The 12,285-nt window shown below is 48.9% G+C and overlaps 1 protein-coding gene across 1 annotated transcript in view; it reads right to left on the reverse strand.

Annotated features, from left to right (window-relative positions):
- Nucleotides 1-6,317, reverse strand: part of SRGAP3 (SLIT-ROBO Rho GTPase activating protein 3) — a 61,477-nt gene extending 55,160 nt beyond the window's left edge. Inside the window, 2 exon segments of the mRNA XM_009320095.1 lie at nucleotides 1,269-1,431; nucleotides 6,266-6,317. Of these exon segments, the coding sequence (XP_009318370.1) occupies nucleotides 1,269-1,331 (63 nt within the window). The 5' untranslated portion in view covers nucleotides 1,332-1,431; nucleotides 6,266-6,317.
- Nucleotides 6,318-12,285: the final 5,968 nt, after the last annotated feature.

The raw sequence follows: 12,285 nt of genomic DNA on the forward strand, positions 1-12,285 counted from the left end.
CCTGCTCACTTCCTACCAACTGCCTGTGACTTTCCAAGCTCTTACCACATTACGCACTCCCCCCTCATTTTCAACTGAAGAGTCCCGGTCCACCTGACTGCGAGATTCCTGCAAGTCTGATGCTCATTTTTAATTTGGTTATCATTAATAATTCTGTATCATCAGCAGACTTTGTCATCTACTATTCATCCTTTTCTCCAAATAATTTATTAGGAACTCCACTGAAATTCTCCTTCCCTTTGTTCCCTGTCTTTCAACCAGTCATTAATCCAGAAAACAACCACTCCTTATTCTTTAACAGCTTCTTTTCTTTAAGAACTTCAGTGAGGGACCTTTTCCAAAGCCTTTAAGACGCTGCAGGTACTGTGACAACTTATTCACATGATCACTGGCTCCTGGAAATACCTCCCCTAGATTTATGAGGCATGACTCTTCTCTTAAGAAAGCCACAGACTCCTCTCTTGTATCTGCCTACATGCCTGTCATTCTGCTCTTTAGCAAAGTTTCACCCAGGAAGTCTGTTTTTAAAGTCGGATTGCTGATCTGCTCTCTGAAGCCCTCCAGGAGTCTTTAAAAAAAAAAAAGTCATCGTGTTTTCTACCTTTCATTTCTCTGGCACCGATGCCAGTTTAAGCATCAGGTCACACCTCACTGCTAGTCACTTGACAGTTTTATATCCCAGTTTCTTTAAAATTCTTGGATAAATATTATCTGGAAAGACTTATAAGTGGCAGTCCCTTGTACAGATTTGCTCTGCAACACCTAACGACAATTCAGTTGGATAAGGTTCCTCAGGCTGGTAACACCACCACCCCCCCAAGAAAATCTCTAGTCTAAGCTTTTCCATAACGAGTACCAAGCTAAAGAAGCCAGTCGGCCTTTGGCTGTCACCTCGTAGCCTTTTTGCACCTCACCCACCTATCCCCCTCCACACCCTGTGGCAGGTTTCTTCCTTGTGAATTTGGATAAGTTTTTGTTAATGTCTTTAGCAAGTTGCCTCTGAGAATTTTATTTGGCCTGCCTTACTATGGTTTTACATTTTCGCTGTCCAGAGTTCAAACGCCTCTCTAGTTTCCTCATTAAGATGTGATGTGTACTTCTTAGAAAGTCTTGTTACCTTTCTCTGCTTTTTAAAAATGCCGGCTTTTTTGTACCTCTTTAGACTTTGGGGGGGCCACAGTTGCGTACAAGTCTACAATAAGCTTCTTTTTCAGGCTAAAATACAAGGATGGATCCTCACTGGGCAGAACTCTCCATCGCTGCTTTACCTTTTTAAAGAGCCTGATGACATCCTCACTAATCTGCGACAGCCGGACGATGACATTGTTCATGAAGATGTCATTCAGGGTGGCGTGATCTCTGCTCTCTCGCCGGGTCTGCGTCAGAACCAAGTACCAGCAGTTCACAGGGGAAAGTAGGTGCTGATCTTTCCTAGGGAATTTAAAAAAAAAAAAAAAATTAAAAAAAATCGAAAAGGTCAAGTGAACAAATCAAAAAGGCATGTAATTTTCAAATGAATGTTGTCAGCATATTAATGTTGCCTTCCTCCACTGCATATATCCGCTAGAATCCGTCACACACCCAGAGAAAAGTGTGTGAGCTCCTCTTGGCTGCCTCCCCTCCCCAGAAACCAGCTGCAGAATCCAGCCAAGCACCTGATGGCCCCTCAGCGCAGCAGTCGAAGAGCCAGTCCGCCTCTCCAGCACACGGCTGCGAGCACGACGGCCTCCTCCTGCCGGACTGCTCCCGACAGCACCGTCCCCACCGACCTGTGGGGAGGACACCCGGCCACAGCATCTCCCGCTGCTGCCACCCCTCACCTCCCCCTCCCCAGGGCCGCAGTCGCCTGGGGCAGCGGCACAGGTCTGCCATGGAGGCGACCGGCGCACCACGGACTCTCCACCAGCTCAGAGCCACGTCCTTTCGGCAGACGCCGCGGGGTCATCGGTGCAGGTCCGAGTACTGGCCCAGAGCTGCTGCCCCGACCGGGATGGCAGTGCCCGGCAGACACCCCGTGCTCAGACACACGGCTGCCTGCCCACCGGCTGACCACAGCGGCACCTCCTCTTTGGTGCGGGAAAGGTGCTTAAGTATCTCTGCCAACACAGAAGCTCCCAGTCTAAATATTATACATGAGGGTTTCAATCAAGCCAAGAAATTCCCATTCTTTGGCCCAAGCTGCTCTCTCCCGCAGCTTCATCCTTATTTACCAGCCTCCCACAGCTGCCGGTGGCAGGACAGAAGCTTTCTGTGCAGGGGAGATGGATGCTCTGATGCTGACCCTGGGCACAGCCCTGTGCTTCACTCAGTACACATATATATGGATCTTTGTAGACAATCTGCCCTACACAGCTTGTTTTTTCTGCCCTACCTTGACTTCCTGGGGCACTGACCCCAAGGTCAGTTAGCAATATTACAGTAACACAGTGCAGATACTGCGGGCAACAGCTCTGAAGGACCCGAAAACATGCGAGTCAGATGGAGACAACACAAGAGCTGGTCCCCTGCCCCAGCCGGGCTGGGAACCCATCTGTGGCCCAGCTCCCGTTTCCAGGAACATCTTTCAGAGTTTCTTTTAGCCATACAAGTCCTTCCCCGCAGGGACATAGGCACATGAGCACACGTACCAAATCAGACCCCCAACCAGACCCTTCCCAAAATGGGTGCTCTGGAAGATGGTACAAGAGAAGAGACATCCCTGGCAATCCCTTCAACACTTTGCAAGGGAGATAGATAGTTTTGCTTCTTTTTTCCACTTTGTGCTATTAATACCACTGTCACTTCCATTTCAGAAAGAGATCGTTTGCCACACAATCTGTTATACTGCATTTAGTCCACTGAACAGTGCTGGAGAAAATGTTTTGCATCCAACGTTAACACGAAGTGTCTGTGCACAACATGAATACATTAATGTACGCTGAATATTTACGACGGTCTTAATCCAACTTGCACTGCAGACAACAAAGAGATTGCCGTGAGCAGAAGCAGGCATCAGGGCAGGTGACCTGAAGAGTCCCCGGGAGCCACGCAGCATCCTCAGAGCAAGTTCATCCCCACCCGTCGCTGCCGGGCGAGACCCTGCCGAGGGGCATCCCAAGACCCTGACTCACCTGGAAGCCAGGGGTGGTCAGAAAAACTCTCTTTTGAGGGAAATTTCAGCAAACATTTCACACTTGAGTAGAGCTTAACTAATTTTGACATGTTCCATCTCAACACTGAGAGAAACCTGCACTGCTTTCCAAGTACTGCTTTTAGTACTGAAGGCAAATTAATCAAAAGTGAATCAAAAATTCCAGAAATTACACAACTGAAACAAAACATTTCACATTGTCCAACTGAGACACTTTGAGATAGATCCTCTGAATGAAGCAGCCAAGTGATTTGTTCCAAACGTTTCACCTACACTGTTTTCTCTGGTCAAACCAACGCTTTCCTAGAAGACGTGCTGGTCCCAGAGAAATGGCCCCTTTCAGCGGAGACCTCCCCTGCCACCATCCTGCCTGGGCAGGTCTCCCCACGTGCCAACAGCCATGCCTGATGGACCCACTCAAGCTCCAGAGGCTTCTCCCCTCCCAGCACCTAAAGACACCTGCAAGCTGCCCAGGGAGCGCCCGCTGCTCTACCCTCACGGGATCCAGGTCTGCTGCACACCCAGGCTTTGCAGCCTGCAGGCACCAATGGCGCTGGCAACGCAGCCGTGATGGAGACGGGCTGCAGACCCCCCCTGTGCTCAAACAAGTCTGTCCTTCCCAAGAAGTCCTGCAACCAGAAAGCTAGCCCATGCTCACTACAGCTACGCTGTGCAGCTGAAGCCTTCACAGACATACTCCTCCTCACGCAAGATGTTCTCGTCTGTGGTACCAGGGCTGCCGCAGCCCACCTCACCACTGAACCCGTGGAGAGGAAGGCACGGTGACTCCAGAAAATCTCTGCATGCACATACAGACAAAACAACCACATATAAAAGCATGAATGAGTCTGTCAACCCGGAATCACCATGAACCACCCAGCAGCAGCACCGCAGCAATTACCACTATTAAGGGCCAGGCCACAGCCTGCTGCACATGGCTACACAGGGACAAAGGAAGAGCTGAAGATACCATATTTCTTAAGAGTGTCAAAAGCCTCATCAGAATAATGACATTCATGAGCAAGCTGGGGAAGCAGTGCAGATGAACCTAATAAAGGGCAGGTTCAAAGCAATCTGGAAGAAAAATATATTAAGGGAGTCTCTCTCAACACAGAGACAGACAGTGAGGACTCGGCAGAAGTGTGCACTGAAATCAAGCTGACCCTATTAACACTATCAATACCATCACAAACCACCAGGCACTTGTGCCCAGCTGTTCTAGAAAGGTGGAGAATCATTGTCACCTGTAGGTACTGCACAACAGCATCCTTCCAAAATTGTAAGCACAATAAGCAATGGCAGTGCCATAATACTGCTCTCAGCTGATGGGAGAGGCACGTGCGCACACACACACGACGAGCCTTCACGGGCTCCATCTCTGAACAAGGGCACCTTCCCAAGCCCATACTGGCCAATTCCTTCCCCAGGACAGTTATCCCTGACGCATGATACAGCGGTGCCAGCCCAGCACCACACAACTGCCAAGCAAGTCAGATACAAAAAGAACAGATAGCATTTGAATGGCAATTCATTTTCAGCAGACTTTTGCATAAGACAACGGTAGAGCCTTGCTCACTAGAGAGACCGAGTAAACAGATTAAATGGGATTTAGCAATATGGAATAAATAGGATTTAGTAATGTAACAGCAGAAATCGCTGCTCTTGCAGCTGAAACAGGAAAAAAAAAAATCACAAGGGGTTAGAAAAAGACTGAAAAGAGCCAGGGGCTAGCAAGGCTAAGTGCATCAGACAGGCAAAACCCTCAGTTTTCTGGGTAAGGAGCTAAACAGTGGCTGTAGTCTTTGGCCATTGAATAACACTAGTTTCATCTTGAGCAAAGGGCATAATCTCTGTTGAGAGACTATTTCATGGACACTGCTGTCAGAAGAAGAGACAGAGACAAATGCTATGGCCAGGGGAGGCAATGGTGGGGAACTTCAGCTGATGTGCTGCATGGGAAGCAGCCAGAACGAGTATCTGCCTCCGTGCTGCAGGCGCTGCTGCGTGGTCCCCAGGACACAGACCCTGCCAGCCACAGCTCAGCGGCACCGCTCACACTGCCCAGTGAGACCCCGCGCCCCGAGAAGCCACCGGGGAGAGCCAGTCGTGGCAAGGAACACAACGAGCAGCACGGAGGAAAACCCTGACAGCTACCAACACACACATGCGAACACTGAACATCGTCCCGTGGAGCCCAGCCTGACAGCCCCGACCAGGCACACTTCGGGTGCACCCGGAGAGCGGGGACCAGCTCCTCCAACAGCAACGGGACGGTGGCGTTCATGGGAGCCCTGAAGTCACGGCCGCCAACCAGCCAGCGTAATGGCACAAGCTACGTATCCTCACCACAGAACAGTCACCTCCAGACTCAAATTCTGCCTCAAGTTTGTTTCTTTTTTTATTTTTCGGATCTTTTTTGTTTTAGCCAAGCTTGAGAGTGTGGTTAAACTGAAAAGAGGCTGCTTTTGAAAACTGCACATATTCACGGATTTTACAGTTTTCATCATCGGTTTCAGTTTCACACAATTCCAGCATCCAGTTCATACTTCCTATTTCAAAGCTTTGTTTCAAAATATTTCCACTATGGATTTGCCTAGCTTCAACATTGTACGGGTTTATACACAGAAAACATACATACTTCATTTTTAAAAACTGCAATAAATTAGATTCCAGAAACTGCTTCCAAGTCTGAGCCTGTAAGTGGATCTGTGTGCAATGTGAAACACTCAGAATGTGACATCTAAGGATTGGACTACATACAGAAACCAGGGTTTATAAAATGGGCTACCATTATTTGCACAATCAAATCAGTGGCTGAATTCAAGCCTCTTAAAAAAAAAAAAAGGGGGGCTTGACTCCTTCCCCGATTCATATTTTTATTGTACTGCGCAAAGAAGTGCATAGTAAGTCTAATTTGGGCAGCACAGGTCAGTAATGCTGTGGTGAAAGTCTTGGAAAAAATATTTCTAGTTCTTTTTATGAACGCTGCACAGTGATAAGACAGACAAGGTCACCAGTGATGCTATTTAGTTCACTCCACTTTCAGACTGTGCAGCTACAAACAAACATTTAGTGTTCGAGGCAGTCTCTGGCCCATCATTTTGCACCGTTTTGCCCCTGGAAACGCCTGCTTACTTGAACTGGTGCTCTCTGGAGCTGCGTATCTTGGAGGAGAATCGTTCAGCCAGTTTCTCCAGGCTCCTGGAGTACTCCAGCTCGATCTCAGCCTTCCTGCGGAAGAACTCCTGCAGGTCCTGCAGCAGTTGCAGACGCGACTCCGACTGCTGCTCCAGACATTTGAACTGCTCGACCAGCTGAGTTCGGATTTCTGCATGCACACAGAGAGGAGAAGAAGAAAATACAACATCAGCAACGAACACTGGCCAGGAGGGTTGTCCTCCCTTGTCTCAGAGCAAATAGCATAGGCACTGCTAGATAGAGCAGGCTCCCTCACAAGCGTCAGGATTAATTCAAGACTTGCTAAAGCCAACAGATTTTTTTTCCAAGAAAGAGATGAAGAATTTCATTCACCGGTCTCACATTAAAACCTTGTTCTTTGTCAAAATAAACAACTGCATCAGTACACAGAGACCAACCCTGAGAGCTTTTCAATTGCCTTTTTGAAACTAGAAAATGATACTTCAATTTATCTAGTACTACCCGAAATCCTGTATTCTTTGCATGTAAACTAACATACTATTTCTTGATAAATGATTATTTGAATACTGACATAACGGGTGACAATGGCCTGAGGGAAGCTGGCAGTGTAAATGCATACTCCTCTCACCCACGTCCCCCCAGCGCCGCTGGGTTAACTGGCAAATCAAACTTGTCTTTGGCTCAAAGGCTTAAAAAGTCTTTCAGACCCTCCAAACTCCAGCTCATAAAACACCACAGACTTTATCTGTTCCAGGTTTTTTTGCTTTCTCATAAGGACCTTCAGACACCGTGACAGATACACTACAACCCCCCGAAACCTTTACCGAAGAGGGGCTCTGCGATGCCCAGCGGCTGCCTGTGCAGAAGAGGGGACGGGAGCCTTGGGCAGCCTGCATCTCTGCCGCAGCATCGCCAGGGTGCCTGCTGCGTCCTACAACCAACAAGCATCCCACAAGCAGACAGGCAGACCTGTTCTCCAGTGCTGACCCTTATCTAGCACTGCCCGTAACCGATAACCTCAGGCACACCGAATTCTGTTCGGCATATTCAAACTACTGGAAGACTGTTCTAATGTTTCTCTTTATGTCAGAGTTGTATTTTTCGCCTTGACCAGCCTCATTTTGAGGACACTTCTCTCCCATAGTAAAAGACCAATTGCACTTTTTCCAGCTCCCCCTTCTCACGTAACACAGCCGAGGCTGCAAATCCCTGACACGGGGCTTATCTCGGAAAGACAGGCAAGCACCGGAGAAGGAAACGCTGCTCACGAATTGCAGTCAGACCCTTCGTCCTCTCTGCAAGAGGAACAGTGCAGCACCCGGGGCATGCGGTGTGACAGAAATACACGTTCCAAACTGCTTCCCAAACACGGGGAAGATTTTTAGCAGCTCTTTGAACACTGCACAGTGAGGAAGCCTGCGCAGGGAGTGGCTCTCTCTTGCAGGAACTGCAGCTGGGCTCTGTCCGTCAGGAAGGGGAGCCCCACGGGGAGGGGGCGTGCTGAGATGGAAATGAGAGGAAAAAGTGAGACTACATGGTAGAAAAAAATATTCAGAGTGAGAACAATTGGGCTGAGCAGGCTTCCCGAGGGGCAGCTGCACAACGGAGGCATCAGACAAGCCAGAATTACAGAGATCGGATGATGAAATGGGTCTGTGCAATGACCTGCCTGTTCCCAGACCCCAAGGGGAGAGCATCCCCCCCAGGCCCTCCCCACCACTGCACACCCCATCTGCAGAAGGCAGCTAGGCAGACACCTCATCTGTGAGTGGGTCCCTCCAGCAACAGTGTATTGCTGCATGTGCCCACCTTGAGAAACTTCACTTTATCCCCCCCCAAAAAAAATGGTGCACAGAAATGCACTCTGTTGAGCAGACAAGGCACTTGCGCCACTTTAGTACATCCACAGAAATAGCCTTTTTAATGCCATGAACATTTTTATAAATAATCCATAATAAACAACATATTGTTACCTTTTCCTAAGGTTTGTGATTAAGTATATTTTTCTCACTTGGGTCACCTGTAGGTGATGGACCCCAACAGGATACATTTGCAAAGCATACCTAGCAAAAAAGCCAGTGGAGAAGCTCAGCAGTGGGAGCGCAGCATCACGCCTGCCCCCTTCGCCGTGTGCACCCCTCGGGGCTCGACAGGGCCAGCGCGGTACAGGGCAGCACACAAAGACACTTCAGAGCCTCCATCCCCCACCTTGTCCCCTCCCTCTGTCCCACAGATGTGCCCATTCACTGCTGGCCTAACGCTAGTAGTAACAGCACCACCACCAATTCAGCTCCCTCCCTTCTGTACTAACATATCCTTTCCAAATTAGTGCCTAGATCCCATCAAGCTCTGCAGCCCACCAAATACAGGGTGAAGCCCCATCTCCACCTGTTCTTTGCCCAAGTACCCTACAGCCTCCTTGCATGGTCTTGCAGAACTGTGCAACCCAGAGGGCGAATCCTGCGCTCAACCAGCAAACCCTCAGGCCAGCCAGCTGCTCCCTGAGCGTGCACGCAGCACCCACAGCCTAGTGCTACAGCACCCAGACACTCGCACCACACCTCACTGCCTGGTGATGGACCAGACCCACACCTGATCTAAGCTGACAGGCAGCTCTTAAAACATCAAGTTTGACTGATTTACAAACAACCAAACTTCTGGCCCTTTTTGGGAGGGGAGGGTAGGGGAGCAACAGAGGACACGAGAGCAAGAGCGAGAGCAAGAGGGGAAAGAACATGATTTTGGTGGCACCAAAGCATACCATTTCAACTAGCATCACATCCCAGCTCAGACAGTGTCCAGGCCACAGCTCACAGCTTTCCCCTCCATCACCTTATGAGCTTACAACACATTAACAGTTAGCTCCCAAACTCAGTGCATCACCAAACAAGATGAAGTACGTGCACACCACCACGTATGCACACACACGCACACAGGAGAAATACCACTTGTGGTTATTGGAGAAGTTGTGCATCAGGGCTCACGGAAATGGGCAGCCCCAAGTTTCCTTTTCCCAGCACATCTCAGGCTCCGTTGTCAGCCAAGAGGCCCATGGACACGACAGGAGGAAGACAGACGACAGGTATTTGTGGGTGCTTGTTCAGTTCAAATGCTTCGCCATGCAGCTCACGGATTTTGCTGTGCCGCAGGACGGCAGGCTCTGGCACGCTCCTGGCAAGCCCGCGCCAGCCTGGCAGGCAGAGGAAGCAGCTCCCAGGGGACCCCTCCACCTGCTGGCGATCACAGCGGGAACCCTGGGCGCTGCCAGCCCCGCCGGACCACGGGCACCTTCTGCGAGAGGTGCTGAGCCCTCCCGCACCGCAAGGAAGTGCTCGGCCACCTACAAGGATTACCAGGAGGGGACTGCAAATGCAATCTCTTGGGTGACTTTCTGCCTGGATTTTCTGCAACACCTGGAGCTGTACTTTCTTAAACTTCTGGTGCATGGCTGCAGCACGCTGAACTGTCGCTGTGTACGTGATAGGAAGACTCAGCCTGTACTAAGAAAGAACTCCTAAAATTGATAAAGCTCTTTGGCAAGAGGGCTAGACCTCATCCTTGGTTCCTTCTGCAAATTCAGCATGGCTAGATGACAAACGGTAACTTACCCAACAAGAGCCCACAGCAAACTAAAAATACCTGTCCTGCCCGGGCACATGCACGTGAAATCGCTGCATTGTAATTGGGAAGCTCAATGACCTGAACCAAGACAATACAGCGGTGTCATTCCAATGCATGAAATAATCTTGAGTATGCATATATATAAGTATATATATATACACATATACATGCAGGACAGACTAGCCCTACCAGTCCCCTGCCAGCATCAGGCTGTCCCACAACTTCACAGTTACAGCATGGTCCTATCCAGACAATCATTACTCCATACTGAATGCTGAATTGATAAATTATTAAGTAACAATCATGCAAAGCACTGACTGAAATCACAAAAGACTTACGGACATTTTCAAGCTCTTTAAATTTGTGAGGATCCCACATGGAGGAGGTTAAAATTGCCATTGTAAGAATCTGGTATTTGTCAACATTTCTTCGTAGAACAACTATTGTGTGAGATTGAGCCACTCACAGCCTGACAAGTGAACTTGGAGAGCTGCAGGAACAAGGACACCTGCAGCAATCTCATTACTGCGTAATTTAACGATGGCAGTAATGGGACTGGAGGCTGCAGGCTGTGTGAAGGTCACCTAAAACCCAAAAGTTCCTTGGAAATAACAAATGCTGAAAGCTCCAAAGTTAATCAGTCACCTTACGTGGGATCCTCCGGGGGCAGCGCTTTTACAGCACTTCCTTTATGTTCTTGATACTTTATGAGAGGAGAGCACAATCGTTCATAAAAATGCATCTGAGGCTCATACAGAGTCTTGCTGAGGGACTCAACACACTGCACTTGGCCACTAGCAAAGCTACTTTCCGTTCCTGAAGTCTGTCTGGATAACCGTGTAACCATCCCTGTGGTATCCAAAGCACTCTTAACTCGTTTCTGACCTACATTCATCCCATCTGCAGACACGAGGACGCTGGACACAGGAGCCAGAAGGGCCGAGGCCCCGGGCAGAGGAGGAAGGGTGATGTGCAGCAGGGATGCTCAGTTCATCTGCTGCCTCCACCCAGGCAGTGCTGCACGGTCAGGGCTCCCCTGTGACTCGGGGCATCTGCTGCACACAAACATCAGACCTCATTCACAGCTGAGCTGCAGAACACCCTGAAATGAAAGACAATTCCACTATACAAGCAATGCTAGAAATACCCTTTTGAAAAAAAAAATGGCTGCTAAAAGAATGGAGAAAAAGAAATTCAGTTCTCATTGCAAATGAGGTCTCAAAATGACTGGCATCAGAGTGTCTTGGCCTTGCATCAAAATAAGCTGTATCCTACCCGTGGTATCCAGCACCATGCCAAAACACAGAGTTGCACACCTCACAAACAACACTGCTTCTCCATCCCCTCTTCTTCACATTTGCACTCATACGCAGAAAATAGATTTGCTCCCCTTGCAATGGCACTTTCTCTGGGGAGAGAGGAAGAATGCCACACAGCAATATTTACCCCGGGTTTGCTACAGAAATGCACGGGAATGCCTGGAGAAGCTGAGTGAACTTCCAGAAAGCAGTACTCGGTCATCACACCTGAAAGCTAGTCCAGTCCCTGGTAGCTGGGACTCCAGCATTTGCTGAAAAATAGTCTAGGCTTTACAGAAAGATCACGTGTATGCAGTACTGCAGCTTTGATTTCATCAGGAAGACTGCTCTCCAGGAGCTCCGTGTTGTGCAAGAGCTGCGATGCCTTATGGGATCAACAGGAGACGACCACCTACGCAGCCATGGCTTCCGACAGCTCCCTTGCTTTCCACCCGAGCAGAGCCAGGATGCGAGATGGCAGGCTGGTGCTGTCATCCACTGAGCTCGTCAGAACGGCTTCCCGGGGTACGGCATGCCTGCTACGTTACAGCACGGCTTCATACGCACCCCCTTTGAAGTTGTGTCCCCGTTACACAACTTCTGCGGTTAACGATGGCATTCACTGGAGCCGAGGGTGGCAAAGAGTAACCGCCTTTGAATTAAGCCCCCTAAAAACCCACTGCTACGTTCCTACAGGATACAAAGGTACCAGTTTCATAACAAAACATTTTTAAAATCTTCACATTCCCCTGCTGACAAGCGTTTCCCTCCCACACAAGGTCAGTGGAAATTTCATTACATCCCATATGGATTTTACATTCCCACTCCTGCTGGTGCCAACACAGACTTGCTTTACAGCTCTCTGCTTTCCTGAGCAAGTTTGATATAGATTTAACAAAAAAAAAAAAAAACAACCAACAGATTTGATCTCTAGTTCTCTTTTCATAGTGGATTACAACCCGAGGTGGTTTCCAGAACAGCTCTTAACAAGCCTGACAATGCACAGAAATACAAGGAATATCAATAACGCTTCTCCAATGTTTTCAATTTCCTACCTCTTCCTATTTTTTTCCAGAT

This window comes from Pygoscelis adeliae, unplaced genomic scaffold (genome assembly GCF_000699105.1).
Source record: "Pygoscelis adeliae isolate BGI_AS28 unplaced genomic scaffold, ASM69910v1 Scaffold302, whole genome shotgun sequence".
Classification (NCBI taxonomy): Eukaryota; Metazoa; Chordata; class Aves; order Sphenisciformes; family Spheniscidae; genus Pygoscelis; species Pygoscelis adeliae.